Source organism: Salmo trutta, chromosome 19 (assembly GCF_901001165.1).
Source record: "Salmo trutta chromosome 19, fSalTru1.1, whole genome shotgun sequence".
Taxonomy (NCBI): domain Eukaryota; kingdom Metazoa; phylum Chordata; class Actinopteri; order Salmoniformes; family Salmonidae; genus Salmo; species Salmo trutta.
In genome coordinates this window covers 8164619-8182070 of record NC_042975.1, presented here as the reverse complement: position 1 = coordinate 8182070, position 17452 = coordinate 8164619, and the positions used below count along the sequence as shown (strand labels likewise).

The 17452-nt window shown below is 42.4% G+C and overlaps 2 protein-coding genes across 7 annotated transcripts in view; both read left to right on the top strand.

Moving 5' to 3' along the window:
• Positions 1-5242: 5242 nt before the first annotated feature.
• Positions 5243-11621, top strand: zgc:110540 (deoxynucleoside kinase). Its single transcript, XM_029699612.1, has 7 exons — positions 5243-5463; positions 7194-7309; positions 7441-7634; positions 7772-7919; positions 8152-8267; positions 10092-10191; positions 10300-11621. Exons 1-7 carry the CDS (start codon positions 5370-5372, stop codon positions 10324-10326), a joined length of 795 nt encoding a protein of 264 aa, XP_029555472.1. The 5' UTR covers positions 5243-5369; the 3' UTR covers positions 10327-11621.
• Positions 11622-14922: 3301 nt separating this feature from the next.
• The window catches only part of LOC115153921 (ankyrin repeat and KH domain-containing protein 1), a 39908-nt gene continuing 37378 nt past the window's right edge, over positions 14923-17452 (top strand). For all 6 annotated transcript variants that reach the window (XM_029699610.1, XM_029699607.1, XM_029699609.1 and 3 more), the window contains exon 1: positions 14923-15358. In XM_029699610.1, the coding sequence (XP_029555470.1) occupies positions 15083-15358 (276 nt within the window). In that variant the 5' untranslated portion in view covers positions 14923-15082. The remainder of the gene's footprint in view (positions 15359-17452) is intronic.

Sequence of the window (17452 nt, the reverse complement as noted above, 5' to 3'; positions counted from 1 at the left end):
ACCAGTCAAAAGTTTGGACACACCTATTCATTCAAGGGTTTTTCTTTATGTTTTACTATTTTCTACATTCTACATTGTAGAATAATAGTGAAGACATCAAAACTATGAAATAACACATATGGAATTATGTAGTAAACAAAGAAGTGTTAAATTGCCACCCTTTGCCTTGATAACAGCTTTACACACTCTTGGCATTCTCTCAACCAGCTTCATGAGGAATGCTTTTCCAACAGTCTTGAAGTAGTTCCCACATATACTGAGCACTTGTTGGCTGCTTTCCCTTCATTCTGCGGTCCAACTCATCCTTTAACCATCTCAATTGGGTTGAGGTCGGGTGATTGTGGAGGACAGGTAATCTGATGCAGCACTCTCGTTCTTAGTCAAATAGCCCTTACACAGCCTGGAGGTGTGTTTGGGTCATTGTCCTGTTGAAAAACAAATGATAGTCCCACTAAGTGCAAACCAGATGAGATGGTGTATTGCTGCAGAATGCTGTGGTAGCCATGCTGGTTAAATGTGCCTTGAATTCTAAATAAATCACAGACAGTTTCACCAGCAAAGCACCCCCACACCATCACACCTCCTCCTCCATGCTTCACGGTGGGAACCACACATGCAGAGGTCATCCGTTCACCTACTCTGCATCTCACAAAGACACAGCAGTTGGAACCAAAAATGTAAAATTTGAACTCATCAGACCAAAGGACCGATTTCCATCGGTCTAATGTTCATTGCTTGTGTTTCTTGGGCCAAGCAAGTCTCTTCTTCTTAATGGTGTCCTTTAGTAGTGGTTTCTTTACAGAAATTCGACCCTGAAGGCCTGATTCACAGTTGATGTTAAGATGTGTCTGTTACTTGTGAAGCATTTATTTGGGCTGCAATCTGAGGTGCAGGTAACTCTAATGAACGTATCCTCTGCAGCAGAGGTAACTCTGGGTCTTCCTTTCCTGTGGCGGTCCTCATGAGAGCCAGTTTCATCATAGCACTTGATGGTTTTTCCAACTGCACTTGAAGAAACTTTAAAAGTTCTTGACATTTTCCGAATTGACTGATCTTCATGTCTTAAAGTAATGATTATCTTTGCTTATTTGAGCTGTTCTTGTCATAATATGGATTTGATATATATAGTGGTCAGATTGATAGGCAGTGGGGAACAGCTGGAGTTGGGCTTGAACAGGGGGACTGCTTTCGCCCAAACTTTAGACTTCTAATTCATTACATCATGAATTACTGGGCAAGTTCATTTTGCATCTCCCAGTACCCCGGATGGGTGGAAATGTCACTTTAGGACCAAGGCAATGCAAAACGAATTCGCCCAATGAAACGAGGTCTAACCGCTTTCCACATAGGCAATTCATGTGAGATAAATCTGAAAAATGACTGAGAAATGATCTGCTTAGGGAGACGGACACAGGCATCCTGGTCACATGGCCTGCCCATCTGAGCTGTGCTTTCATAAGCAGTGTGGGAATGCTCATCATGTCGGCACCGTTGAGAACTACAGTGTCTGAGATACTGTCCTGCCACTTGATCCTCAGGAGCTTCCTCAAACAGTTCAGGTGAAAGTGGCTTAGTTTCCTAGCATGGAGTTGGTAGACTGGTAGACAGGATTTGTAGCCATAAGTAAGGGTCGGTAATATGCCTGGTGAACCGTTTTGTTTCCAGTTTGATGCCTGTCCTTTCCCACACCAAATCTCACAGACGACCAAAGGCTGCACTAGCCTTGGCGATCCTGATGTTTGTTTCATTGTCTATCTGAACACCCCAAGAAATTCCGCTACCAAGGTAGGTGATTTTGACCACAGCTGACAGTTTCTGACCTTTCAAATCAAATCACGTCAAATGTTATTAGTCACATGCGCCAAATACAACAGTGAAACAATACTTACAGTGAAATGCTTACTTACGAGCCCCTAACCAACAATGCAGTTTAAAAAAAATACGGATAAGAATAAGAGATAAAAGTAACAAGTAATTAAAGAGCAGCAGTAAAATAACAATAGCGAGACTATATACAGGGGGTACCGGTACAGAGTCAATGTGCGGGGGCACCGGTTAGTTGAGGTAATATGTACACGTAGGTAGAGTTATTAAAGTGACTATACGTAGATGACAACAGAGAGTAGCAGTGGTGTAAAGAGGGGGGGGGGGGGGGCACTGCAAATAGTCTGGGTAGCCATTTGACTAGATGTTCAGGAGTCTTATGGCTAGGGGGTAGAAGCTGTTTAGAATAGGTTTTGTTGTGCCCTCTTCACGACTGTCTTAGTGTGCTTGGACCATGTTAGTTTGTTGGTGATGTGGACACCAAGGAACTTGAAGCTCTCAACCTGCTCTACTGCAGCCCCGTCAATGAGAATGGGGGCGTGCTCGGTCCTCTTTTTCCTGTAGTCCACAATCATCTCCTTTGTCTTGATTACGTTGATAGAGAGGTTGTTGTCCTGGCACCACACGGCAGGTCTCTGATCTCCTTCCTACAGGCTGTCTCGTCGTTGTCGGTGATCAGGCCTATTACTGTTGTGTCATCGGCAAATGTATTGATGGTGTTGGAGTTGTGCCTGGACGTGCAGCCATGAGTGAACAAGGAGTACAGGAGGGGGCTGAGCACTCACCCCTGAGGGGTCCCTGTGTTGAGGATCAGCGTGCCGGATGTGTTGTTACCTACCCTTACCACCTGGGGGCGGCCCGTCAGGAAGTCCAGGATCCATTTGCAGAGGGAGGTGTTTAGTCCCAGGGTCCTTAGCTTATTGATGAGCTTTGAGGGCACTATGGTGTTGAACGATGAGCTGTAGTCAATGAATAGCATTCTCACATCGGTGTTCCTTTTGTCCAGGTGGGAAAGGGCGGTGTGGAGTGCAATAGAGATTGCAACATCTGTGGATCTTTTGGGGCGGTATGCAAATTGGAGTGGGTCTAGGGTTTCTGGGATGATGGTGTTAATGTGAGCCATCACCAGCCTTTCAAAGCACTTCATGGCTACAGATGTGAGTGCTACGGGTCGGTAGTCATTTAGGCAGGTTACCTTAGTGTTCTTGGGCACAGGGACTATGGTGGTCTTACAGACTCGGACAGGGAGAGGTTGAAAATGTCAGTGAACACACTTGCCAGTTGGTCAGTGCATGCTCGCAGAACACATCCTGGTAATTCGTCTGGCCCTGCGGCCTTGTGAATGTTGACCTGTTTAAAGGTCTTACTCACATCGGCTGCGGAGAGCGTGATCACACAGTCTTCCGTAACAGCTGGTGCTTTCATGCATGTTTCACTGTTATTTCCCTCAAATCGAGCATAGACGTAGTTTAGCTCGTCTGGTATGCTCGTGTCACTGGGCAGCTCTCGGCTGTGCTTCCCTTTGTAGTCTGTAATGGTTTGCAAGCCCTGCCACATCCGACGAGCGTCAGAGCCGGTGTAGTACGACTCGATCTTAGTCCTGTATTGACACGTTGCCTGTTTGATGGTTCGTCGGAGGGCATAGAGGGATTTCTTATAAGCTTCCGGGTTAGAGTCCCGCTCCTTGAAAGCTGTAGCTCTAGCCTTTAGCTCAATGCGGATGCTGACTGTAATTTCTGGTTGGGGTATGTACGTACAGTCACTGTGGGGACAACGTCATCGATGCACTTATTGATGAAGCCAATGACTGATGTGGTGTACTCCTCAATGCCATCGGAGGAATCCTGGAACATATTCCAATCTGTGCTAGCAAAACAGTCCTGTAGCTTAGCATCTGCTTCCTCTGACCATTTTTTTATTGATCTAGTCACTGGTGCGTTCTGCTTTAGTTTTTGCTTGTAAGCAGGAATCAGGAGGATAGAATTATGGTCAGATTTGCTTAATGGAGGGCGAGGGAGAGCTGTGTACGCGTCTCTGTGTGTGGAGTAAAGGTGGTCCAGAGTTCTTTTCCCCTCTGGTTGCACATTTAACATGCTGATAGAAATGAGGTAACACGGATTTAAGTGTCCCTGCATTATAGTCCCCGGCTACTAGGAGCGTCGCCTCTGGGTGAGCGTTTTCTTGTTTGCTTATGGTGGTATACAGCGCTTTGAGTGCGGTTTTAGTGCCAGCATCTGTCTGTGGTGGTATGTAGACAGCTATGAAAAATACAGATGAAAACGTCTCTAGGTTGATAGTGTGGTCTACAGCTTATCATGAGATACTCTACCTCAGGTAAGCAAAACCTTGAGACTTCCTTACATATCGTGCACCAGCTGTTATTTACTTATATGCATAGGCTTCCGCCTCATGTTTACCAGAGGCTGCTGTTCTATCCTGCCGATAGTGTGTATAACCTGCCAGGTGTATTTTCTTAATGTCGTTGTTCAGTCACAACTCGGTGAAACGTAAGATATCACAGTTTTTAATGTCCCGTTGGTAGGATATATGTGCTTTCAGTTCATCCCATTTATTTTCCAGAGATTGAACGTTAGCTTGCAGGACCGAAGGCAAAGGCAGATTAGCCAATCGTCGCCTGAACCTCCCAAGGCACCCTGATCTTTTTTCACGAAATCTCAGTTTCCTTCTCCAGCGAATGACGGGGATCTGGGCCTGGTCGGGTGTCTGTAGTCTCTCCCTCCCGTCTGACTCATTGAAGAAAAACTCTTTGTCTAATCTGAGGTGAGTTAATCACAGTTCTGATATCCAGAAGCTCTTTTCGGTCATAAGAGACGGTAGCGGCAACATTATGTACAAAACAAGTTACGAACAACGAGAAAAAACAAACAAAAAAGCACAGTCGGTTAAGAGCCGATAAGACGGCAGCCATCCCCTCCGGCTCCATCTTTTCTTTATTTACATATCAGCTAACCACATCATATGTTATCGCAATCTGGTGTGCCCGACAGCACAGTCGATGACGCAATGCGATGCCTGTCCATCTAGCCGGGCAGGAGCTCAACCAAGGTTTGAACACAACCTTGTGGTACAGGGTTTTGCCATAAAGGTCCTGGATTCTTTCTACTAAAATATCAGACTTGCCTTTTATAAACCAGCTATAGACCCACCAAATTGGGGATTTATGAAGTATGGGGAAGCATGGAGTTGAATAGAGATCTCCACGACTCAATGGACAGCATTTCCATTGAGGAATTTCAGTGTATTCAATATTCACGGCTTTAATGCATTAGAAGACTGTGAATGTACTAACTACACGAATCTTGAAGAATACTTGTAGTTCGATGTCTTGTGGGTAATGTAGTATTGAAGCTTTGGTCCAACCCCGGAAGTAGTAACGTGTATATCCTCGGCGCGGAATTCAATTTGATCTGATTGTCGCGCTACTCTGCTCCTGTATGTCCCTTGGGATCACTTCGGTAACTTGGCTATCAAGGTTTTGAGTTTATAACGAGCTAAATAATTTAGACAATATCTCATTCTTTATAATGGCAACACCTCCTAAGAGAATATGTTCAAGTCCAAGTTTTGACAACAGTTTTGAGAAAAGAACTAAGAAGATATCCATTGAAGGAAACATTGGTGAGTTTACACAGCCAGCTGGCTACACATTTAACGTATACACAATCTGAGAGCTAACTATCGATCTATTTCTAAAATTAGATAGGTAGTTATCTAGCTATGTGGATGTTTAACTCCAACATGTTTGGTCTGATTTTATTAGCGAGTACATTGCTTTCTGTTCACTGTAAACAAGTATTGGCGCCAAAACAATACATTTTCAATCTTTTGCCTGTATTTTTATTACTCCGAAACACTTAAAGTTAGCGAGCTTACTATCTAGTTGTAATGGCCAAGTTAGCTAAATTGATAGGCTGGCGAAAAATAACTACACCAGCTAGGTTTCCATCCAATTAGACATATTTCAATGCACATTTTTGCTTCAATGAAATGGACTTGTTGCGCACAAAAGGCTGTGAGTGATTACCTTGTGTGGTTATTCTCATGTACCGACTACTTAAACACAAACTAAATGGCTTTCAATATAATTTTTTTGAAATCTACTTATGGTTTGCTTACGAAAAATGTTGTGTTTTTATATAGATTGTGCCCACTCTAGTATTGGTACGCGCGGTCTAGCCCGCAGGTCCCGTTCGGGTATAAATTGCGAATAAACGGCAGTCAAGTATGATGATCATGTCACCACAATAAGACCCTCGATATTTATTGGGAAAAGGACATCAAACTCATCCTATACCTTGCACTTTTACCACCCTGTGAAGTTAATGTATTTAATCTGTAGCCTAATAAACTGCATGTTTCCCGAGTCGTAGTGGGAGGACCGCATGTGACTTTTTAATTAAACATGGGAACAGATTGTTTATACTGCCTTGGGAGCAGAAATGTATATTTGGGTTAAGATCACTTAAGAGCCCCTGGGGCAGCATAATTGTCCTTCCTCCTTTATTATATGTACCTTATTCAACTTAACATTTCAATAAAGCAAATGTTAGCTGACTTGTATATTTGACTGCTTGCTAGTTAGCTAGCTTTATATATTAATTCAACATGAGTTGCAAAATGCTTCGTTAACTAGCTTGCTCTGATTAGCTTAGCATGTCGTTGTTAGCTGTTACATTTGACACAACTGGTCTCCTGAATAATTTTAGATATTGTCACATGTCTGACTACTGTAACTCAACGTTTTATTTACAAGATAATCAGTTCAAACAAACGTCTGCTTTGTTTAAAAGTTTTGTATCTGTTGTACTCTGCCCTTTGACATTTTTAGAAACCAATCTGATTGTTTCTGCCCTAAACCAATCACTGTTTCTGCCCTAAACCAATCACTGTTTCTGCCCTAAACCAATCACTGTTTCTGCCCTAAACCAATCACTGTTTCTGCCCTAAACCAATCACTGTTTCTGCCCTAAACCAATCACTGTTTCTGCCCTAAACCAATCACTGTTTCTGCCCTAAACCAATCACGGTTTCTGCCCTAAACCAATCACTGTTTCTGCCCTAAACCAATCACGGTTTCTGCCCTAAACCAATCACGGTTTCTGCCCTAAACCAATCACGGTTTCTGCCCTAAACCAATCACGGTTTCTGCCCTAAACCAATCACGGTTTCTGCCCTAAACCAATCACTGTATGGCTTTGGGTTCTTGTGAGCTAGCTATGCATGTCTTGCTAGCAGAGTGCAAATTATTCTGGTTAACTAGCTAACTTTAAAAAAAAAAAAAAGTTCCTCGTTTTCCCTAATATCGTTATATTGGGATACTGCTTGAAAAGTGTTAATGTGTGTTGCAGCTGCAGGGAAGTCTACATTAGTGGATATTTTAGAAAAATCTTCAGAAGAATGGGAGGTCATACCGGAGCCCATTGGGAAGTGGTGCAACGTTCAAAACACTGACAATGAGTATAAGGTAACTAAAATGTTATGTCCCATACATAATGTTATGTAAAATGTTATGTCCCATACATAATGTTAAATTCATGTGCGTCACAATGTTGGACAATTGGTCCTTTCGCTTGACAAATGTGTTCCCTGTTCCAGGAGCTCAGCACATCTCAGAAGAGTGGAGGCAACCTGCTGCAGATGCTGTATGACAAACCTAGCCGCTGGTCCTACACATTCCAGAGTTACGCCTGTCTGAGTCGTGTGCGCGCTCAGCTGCAGCCCCCTTCTGTAAAGTTGCAACAGGCAGAGAAACCGGTCCAGTTCTTTGAGCGCTCTGTTTACAGTGACCGGTGAGTAACCGTCTGGTGGTTGATTGGTCTAATTGGAAAATCAGAATATGACCTGAGAACCTATGGTAGTGGTATGACTGTCTTTATTTCACTGAGTCTGACTTGTATTGTGTCTTCTTTTTTTTCTTTTTTGCCAGGTATGTATTTGCCTCCAACCTATTTGAGTCTGGGGACATGAATGAGACCGAATGGGACATTTACCAAGACTGGCACGGTTGGCTGCTCTCTCAGTTTGAGTCTCAAATTGAGCTGGATGCCATGATCTACCTTCGGGCTGACCCACAGGTGAGTAAAGCCTTTACACCATCACTTCACAAGTGTTTGAACTCCAGACAGTTTGGTGGTCAGATGACTTCCTATTTCATTTTTTTTTTAACACAGCCATGTGCTTAAGGATTTAATTTTCATCTTTTGAGGATTTCATTTTCAATATTACATTATACTGAAGTGCTTACATGGTCTATATATTTCGGCCTGGCAGAGAAACTGACCCAAAAATGAAATCTCTGTCTTTCAGAGATGTATGCAGAGGCTGCACTGCCGAGGACGGGAGGAGGAACAAGGAATTCCAATTGACTATCTGGAGCAACTGCACTATAAGCACGAGTGCTGGCTGTACCACCGCAGTACTCAGTAAGTGTTTACCCATTTATACATACAGTGCATTCAGAAAGTATTCAGACTTTATGAATGTGACTTTTTCCACATTGTATTAGGTTACAGCCTTATTAAAAAAAATCCCTCCTCAATCTACACACAACCCCATAATGACACAATGAGGTTTTTAGAAATCTTTGCAAATGTATTAAAAATACTGAGATTTTACATTTACGTAAGTCTTTGTTGAAGCACCTTTGGCAGTGATTACAGCCACGTTTTATAGGGAATGATGCTACAAACTTGGCACACCTGTATTTGGGGAGTTTCTCCCATTCTTCTCTGCAGATCCTCTCAAGCTCTCTCGTTGGATGGGGAGCGTCACTACACAGCTATTTTCAGGTCTCTCCAGAGATGTTCGATCGGGTTCAAATCTGGGCTCTGGCTGGGCCACTCAAGGACATTCAGAGACTTGTCCTGAAGCCACTCCTGTGTTGTCTTGGCTGTGTGCTTAGGGTCATTGTCCTGTTGGAAGGTGAACCTTCACCCCAGTCTGAGGTCCTGAGTGCTCTGGAGCAGATTTCATCAAGGATCTCTCTGTACTTTGCTCTCTTCATCTTTCCCTCATTCCTGACTGTCTCCCAGTCCCTGCTGCTGAAAAACATCCCCACAGCATGATGCTGCAACAACCATGCTTCACCGTAGGGATGGTGCCAGGTTTCCTCCAGACGTGACGCTTAGCATTCTGGCCAAAGAGTTGAATCTTGCTTTCATCAGACCAGAGAATCTTGTTTCTCATGGTCTGAGAGTCCTTTAGGTGCCTTTTGGCAAACTTCAAGGAGGCTGTCATGTCCCTATTTTATTGAGTGTCTTCCGTCTGGCCACTCTACCATAAAGGCTTGATGGGTGGAGTGCTGCAGAGATGGTTGTCCCATCTCCACAGAGGACCTTGGGAGCTCTGTCATATTGACCATCAGGTTCTTGGTCACGTCCCTGATCAAGGCCCTTCTCCCTTGATTGCTCAGTTTGGCCGGGTGGCCAGCTCTAGGAAGAGTCTTGGTGGTTCCAAACTTTCTAATAAATCTGCAAAAAAATGGGCCTGTTTTCACTGTCATTATGGGGTATTGTGTTTTTTAGATTTAGGCAAAAAAATAATTTCATCAATTTTAGAAGAATTCTCTAACAAAATGTGGAAAAGGGGAAGGGGTCTGAATATTTTTGCAATGCACTGTATAGATTTCACATGACTGGGAATACAGATATGCATCTGTTTGGTCACAGATGCCTTGAGGCCGGTTGGACATAGTTTTAGAGAATTTGGCACTAAGTTGATGCTTGAGAAATGAACATTCAATGCTTTGCTGGACATTCCTGCAGTCAGCATGCCATTTGCACCCTCCCTCAACTTCATACATCTGTGGCATTGTGTTGTGACACAACTACACATTTTATTGGCCTTTTATTGTCCCCAGCACAAGGTGGACCTGTGTCATGATCATGCTTCTTGATATGCCACACCTGTCAGGTGGATGGATCATCTTGGGAAAGGAGAAATGCTCACGAACAGGAATGTAAACTAATTTGAGAGCGTTAAGCTTTTTGTGCTTATGGAACATTTCTAAGATCTTATTTCAGCTCATGAAACATGGGACTAAAACTTTACAGGTTGCGTTTTTGTTGAGTGTGTTTTAGCCAATGTGCAACTTTTTTTTTTTTTTTTGTGCTGGTATTAAGTGTTAGAGTATCATGTCAACTTTTGTCCTATTTTGACAGTATAGATTGAGTGGTTTCTTTGTCAAAGGGCTGGCATTACTAGGAATTTGGGAATGTTACCAGTGTAATATTGTTTCCTACTTCTAGACTTGATTTTGAGTACCTGAAAGATGTCCCCATCCTGGTCCTGGATGTTAATGATGACTTCAAGAATGATCGAATTAAACAGGAAGCTGTGCTGGACAAGGTTAGTTTTTGTTTGCACTTGTATCAAGAGATTGTTTAGTTCACCTCAAATCAGAATTTGTTATGGCTTACATTTATTTTTAACTTTTTTATCCCGGTTTCCACACAGGTCAGAGAATTCCTCAGCACGCTGTGAGCTGGAAAGGATACCGACGTTAGACTGCACCAGCTCACTGGTCTTATGCTACAGACTGCACCATTCCTGACAGTTTATCAACTTCCATGCCTCAAAGATTACACTGGTCCTCCATGCCTTAGATAATACTGGCAGAGAAGATTTGGTAATTTTCTAACTTTATGCAATTCTCATTTTCCCATTGGGTGAAGAAAAATGTTATCAGTTTGAGTGACTTACAAAATCAGTTGGTCTCCCGGTTAGTAATTCAACCATGATTATGACAAGATTAGATGGCTGGTGGTAAATTAGTCTAATCTTAAAACTGTTAGCTGACATTGGCTTATTGACTGACTGTCAGTTACTGGCATACAGTAAGAGAAACTGCTGCACAACAAAACTTAGAAATTGCTCCAGGTATATGCTATTCTAACTCTCAACAGTAAATTCAGACTCCGACTGAGTTCCTAAAAAGAACATTTGATCCGTGGGTTATATAAAAGGGTCCGCCAGTTTCCCATCCCAGGTCTGGAGACTGAAGATAAGTTGAACAGGTGTATTAGTGCTGAGGTAGAACAAAGCTTGCATACAACAGTAGGACTAGGTGGTAGGAGACCGGCCTTACCAACGACACCAGCTCACTGGTCCTCTTGTCATTCAAACTAGAGATGAACAGACATTTGAAAAAATGTATTTACCTGCTCATGACAGTCGGTATGGTTTTATTTAAGGGTTGCCAGATTTAGGTGGAACTATATCTATTTTAAATGTAATGTGTAAAAGGTGCTCTGTGCTTGTTTTTAATGTAGTGAGTTAATTTACAATTTTTTTGTATTTATATTGTAATTACATAAATGCACAGATTAAGCCTAGTCCTTTACTAAAATTTATTTCAATGGAGATTCTCAGTTGAGAATACTTCTTAGTCCAGGACTAGGCTTAATCTGTATTTGGGAAACTGGACCCAGGAGTTTCTGCAGGATCTTACACTGACTGAATTTTTGATTCAGAAAGATTTGGTGGTACCACCACCAGAATGTCATTGTTCATGGCTGTTTTTAGTCTGATTGAATCACTAAACTTTCACTTCAAGTGTTGTCTTTGTCACAATTTTAGATTAAACGGCTCTTTCTTACCGAGCCACTTGCTGTGCAGTACATCTGTGGCAGGTGGCTGTCGTTTCGTTCAAAAGGGTTAGATCCAAACATGAGTTTTATTTTTTTGTGTAATATGCTGTGATGAAATATACCACTTACAGTTTGTTGTTTGATGGGTGTTACATATTTGTTCCTGAAATAAATGGTGAAAAATTGTGACTGTTATATTGCTATATAGATATATTTATAAGATGACAACAATGGTCAATCAGCCTCAAGTATGATTTTGAAAAAGGGCTTGTGGTTGAGACTATGGAACTGACTGGTGTTTGTTTTCAGTTGGCTTGACTGAGGATATTCAATAGCATAGTGGCCATCTCGCAAAGGTAATGATGTGCAGGCTTAGTCACAATTGGATTCATTAAAGGGGCAATCCGCAATTGAACCAACAGTGGATTCTTTGCACCTCTGTCACAAATGTAACCACTCTGAAATTCATAGACGGTGCTAAGGATCATGATGTTTAGTCCATCCATCCATTTTTATATGTATGGATGTCTAACTATACAAATACTTTTTGAGATCAACTGACACTAACCAAAGAGTTTATCAAATTGAACAACTCCTGTTTTAATTTACAGGAGTAAATGTAATAAAAATAATTTAAACAGGAGTTGTTCAATTTGATAAACTCTTTGGTTAGTGTCAGTTGATCTCAAAAAGTATTTGTATAGTTAGACATCCATACATGTACATACCTGCTAGTCTGCACAGCGCGATATAAACCCAGAGCATATCGGACAGCTTTTTCTCTACCACATCTCCGGATTCCTACCGCAAGCTCTGAACCTTTACACCAGATCATCGCAGCTAGCTGCAATCTGAGTGGCTACTCTTGGATAACGTCTCTGTCCCAAAGCAAGCACCAGTTAGCCTTGAGCTAGGCCCATCTCCTGGCTAGCCGAAGAGGTCCACCAGCTAACTATTGGGCTACAATTCCTCTTGCCAATTGGCCTGGACCCTTTACTGCCGACACAGAGCCGATCCATCACGACTGGTCTGCTGACGAATTCGTCCGTGGTGGTTTCAACAGGCTCCTCCGTTGCGACGTTGCCGAAGGCCCATCTTCTAGCCCCGGCCCGCTAGCTGTCCGAATCTATGGTCTTTAGCTCACCTAGCGTAGTAGCGACTACTGAATCGGCTCCCAGACTCACCTATTGCTACTCATTGGACCCTATGATCACATGGCTTTGTGTTCTCGAATCGGAGGGCCTTTTGTCCGGACCTCTGGCAGTCTCTATGGGGGTGCCACAGGGTTCAATTCTCGGGCCGACTCTTTTCTCTGTATATATCAATGATGTCGCTCTTGCTGCTGGTGATTCTCTGATCCACCTCTACGCAGACGACACCATTCTGTATACATCTGTCCCTTCTTTGGACACTGTATTAACAAACCTCCAAACGAGCTTCAATGCCATTCAACACTCCTTCCGTGGGCTTCAACTGCTTTTAAATGCTAGTAAAACGAAATGCATGCTCTTCAACCGATTGCCGCCCGCACCCGCCCGCCCGACGAGCATCACTACTCTGGACGGTTTTGACTTAGAATATGTGGACAACTACAAATACCTAGGTGTATACCTAGGTGTCTGGTTAGACTATAAACTGTCCTTCCAGACTCACATTAAGCATCTCCAATCCAAAATTAAATCTAGAATTGGCTTCCTATTTCACTCATGCAGCCAAACACCCTCGGAAAACTGACTATCCTACCAATCCTTGACTTCGGCGATGGCATTTACAAAATAGCTTCCAACACTCTACTCAGCAAACTGAATGTAGTCTATCACAGTGCCATCCATTTTGTCATCAAGCCCCATATACTACCCACCACTGCGACCTGTATGCTCTCGTTGGCTGGCCCTCGCTACACATTTGTCGCCAAACCCACTGGCTCCAGGTCATCTATAAGTCTTTGCTAGGTAAAGCCCCATCTTATCTCAGCTCACTGGTCACCATAGCAACACCCACCCGTAGCATGTGCTCAAGCAGGTATATTTCACTGGATATCCCCAAAGCCAACACTTATTTTGGCCACCTTTCCTTCCAGTTCTCTGCTGCCAATGACTGGAACATATTGCAAAAATCACTGAAGCTGGAGACTTATCTCCCTCTAACTTGAAGCATCAGCTGTCAGAGCAGCTTACCGATCACTGTACCTGTACACAGCCAGTCTGGATATAGCACACCCAACTACCTCATCCCCATATTGTTATTTATCTTCTTGCTCTTTTGCACCCCAGTATCTCTACTTGCACTTCATCATCTGCACATCTATCACTCCAGTTTTAATGCTAATTTGTAATTTTTTAGCCTCTGACCTATTTATTGCCTTACCTCCCTAATCTTCTAGATTTGCACACGCTGTACATAGATTTTTCTATTGTGTACGTTTGTTTATGTTTAACTGTGTTGTTTTTGTCGCACTTCTTTGCTTTATCTTGGCCAGGTCGCAGTTGTAAATGAGAACTTGTTCTCAGCTGGCCTACCTGGTTGAATAAAGGTTAAAAAAAAAAATATGGAAATTCCTCGTCCCATATGCCAACCTCATCAGTGGCTTTTGGAAAGGGTTTTATGGTCTAATAAAAGTGGCATGGTTATGAGAGATTGAGTTGAAATATAGTTGACATTTGTACATTTATAGACAGAGACTGACATGAAAATGGAAAGAAGTGGCCTCTTGGCAAAGATCTAGCTCGAATCCTAAATTGCTAAATACATTTTTGGACTTATAAATGAATTATATATATATATATATATATCCCATTGATTTTTGAAAAATATTATTTCTAAATTCCTGGTGAGCTTAGTTCAGCTGTCATACCCCATCATAACCCAACATATAAGCTTGTTTTACTCCCAATGTTTAAACAATTTAAAAACACTATGGCCTCAAAACATGGTATAAACTATGTTGATATCATGGATGGTCGGTCTTTGCATCCATACCTGTCTATGAGTGTGAAAGTGGTTACATTTATCCAGGCCTACCCCTTACTTAGGTTTACGTGTATTTTGGGTATACGTTTTAAGAAATTACTTGTTAGACATTACTACACTATCGGAGCTAGAAACACAAGCTTTTCTCGCTACACCCGCAATATCCGCTGAACACGTGTATGTGATAAATACAATTCGATTTGATCCCTCAGCTCTGTACCAAAACGGAAGCGGGGTGTCGTATTGTATCAATTAAGGATTTCTAAATTTGATAACGCTGCAATACATTATTAATATTTGCAAGGATAGGCGTATTACGGAGGTGGCACTTTTTGTGACAGACGTGCAAGTGTCCAATCATCTTCCAAATATTCCGTTTCAATTTGTTCTCGTAAACCGACCTTGACGTCGCGTGCTTTCCTCTGAGAAACATCTATTCTAGCCAATGATATGTTGGTATTGTTATTTCCTGACCAATTACGTGCATGGATTCTGAATAGAGGCGGGCTAAAAGCGAACTATAGCGAAGTAGTTCGGTTGTTAGAAAGTTAATGGCTTGGAGGAAAGAGACGCTCTTCTCGCTTCAGGATTTTTCTGAAGTATAAACATAATTACTAACAACCTCAAAGAAAGTTTAAGACAATATTGCATCTATTAGAATACAAAATACTAAGGAAAGTATGCAGGATGCAGTAGCCGGGACAGCAATGCTGACGGACGGCTTCGGAGACGAGATTGACTCTGTGACTCCGCGCTCCTCTGCGGTAGGAATGGGGGTTGGAGCCACACCAGGAGCCGGACTCGGAGGTTTAGGGATTGGTGTTGGTGGAAAGAAAGTCCCCTTGTTTGGCGAGGCTGGTGGGCCTACAGCTGACCGGCTTGATTTCCAACTCGCAGCGGCCGCAGTGCTTTCATCCGGCCCTGGATCTGCCAGCGACGACGATGAGGTATCTGAGGTAAGCAACTCATGTTAGCTAAACTAACCCAGCGAAAACCGGACAAGATTCATGTTAGTTAACGTTGCCTAATCTCGTCTCTTTCGACGATATCAATGAACCCTCATTACTTTCTTATATCAACAAAAAATAATAACAGTCAGATGTCTTGTAGTTTGTAGAGTCGTGTGGCTAACGAGCTAGTAACATGTCCTCTAATTTGTCATATTATGAGCGGTATTTTGGCGGAGGGCTTCGGTTTAGGCCTGACGTAGCGGTAGCACACACGGCGCCATCAACTGCTAAAGTTAGCTTGCTAGTGAAATTTAGCTAGGTAGTAAGTGTAGCAAGCTAGTTAGTGTTAACCACACGTTTGTTAGTAGCCTGTTATAGGACAAACTGGTCAGTTGTTTTGAACAGGTAACAAGGTGAAGACACATGGTAATAGTGTCCGATATGGTAACTGGCATTCAATCATGCATTCACTTATTCATTGTCACTCCAGTTGTCTATTTGGCTCTAAGGTTGCTTAACTAGCCAGTTGGCTAGGCATATTCGCCCTAAACTTTTAATAGCAAGTTAATTAGTTACAAGTCCTCTTAACTTGACATGCAGTTTAAAAAAAAAAATGAATTTCTTTATTACTTCGCCAGGGTTGATGGCACACTTTCTAAACACACAACACGGTCTGATATGTGATGTTTGTTGAGAAGCATGATCCTGAGCTGTCAGTCAAGATGCTTACTGGAGTGGTGATGTAACGTAATTCAACAAGGTTTTAGAAATGCCCCAGTGATCAAATCAAACGTGACATTTCAGAGTGAGCTTGTTCTTTACTCTACCTATTCTAAAATGACTAATCTCATATGTAGGATGTTATGTAATGTTCAGGCAAGACACACTCACATTTTGATTCACGTTGGAATGGGTACCAACTACCTGTTCATGTGATGAGCAAAAATAAATTGCCAGAATATTTTATTTGTATACACTTATTTTCCCCTTTGCACTATGCCAGAGTCTTATCTGTACACTTTTGTAAATGGCTGCTCTCAGACTGAAGGAGTGCCTGACCAGTTTGAAGAGTGTTGGAATAGGACAATGTGCCTCTACCACCTGGTTCCTCTGTGTTCTCACACTCGCCTCAAGGAAATTAAAAGATATATTTTTACCACATTTTCTCATTTTCTTTTTCCTCTATTTGGTATTTAAGTTAGTTGACTTTTGGTCACAGAAATGTTTGAGAAATACATTTTTCATTCAGCTGTTAAAGGGATCCTAAGGATTTAATTGACGGCACCTATGAAAATAGGTGGTGTCAGAACAGTGTAGGCACACACACACACTCAGGTTGCTGTTTCCCAGAGCTGTGTATGATTCCTTCCCTTTATGTCTGCAGGACAAGATTTTCTGTTGCCTTGCATAGCTCATAACGGGTGCCACTTCCTCCCCTTGGGTTGTTGGTATTTTGGTTTGAATTTAGGGGTGTAATAGAGGGGGAGGGGTCAGCGGGGTATAGTTACTAGCACTGCCCCAGGTAGACTCACCATTAGTCTGCATTCTTAGATCAGGCAGCCATTTAAAGGCCCTGGCTGCCACACAAGCTGTTTATTAGGGGGCTGTGACAATGCAATACTTTTTTCCATGGCAAAAATGAAAACACAAAGCAGCCCAAACTCTTAGGTCCTTTAAAAACCTGCTGCATGTGAAATATTGGTTGCTATAGCTTGGAAAATAAATGTGAATCTGGATGACGACAATGTTTGTTTTCAACATTAGGGCTGTTTTCCTAAAGAAGTTAACTCCGTTTTGTTTCATTGCTACGATACTAACGAGTATCGCGATACTGGTATCGTCCTGCCCCTAATATATATATATATATATATATTTTTTTTTTTATTCAAAAGAATGCATTCATACAGTACAGTTGCTTATAGGGTTTCACACAACTCAGAATGTATGTGTGCTATGCTTTTGAGATGTGACGTTCATTCCAGAATATTCTCAACAGAACAACAGGAAGAGTATGTGTAACATGCACAGCTCCTGGTGGTGGTTGTAAAGTTGGTCAGGGTGTTGTCGGCAGCAGGTAGCCTAGCGGTTAGAAGCGTTGGG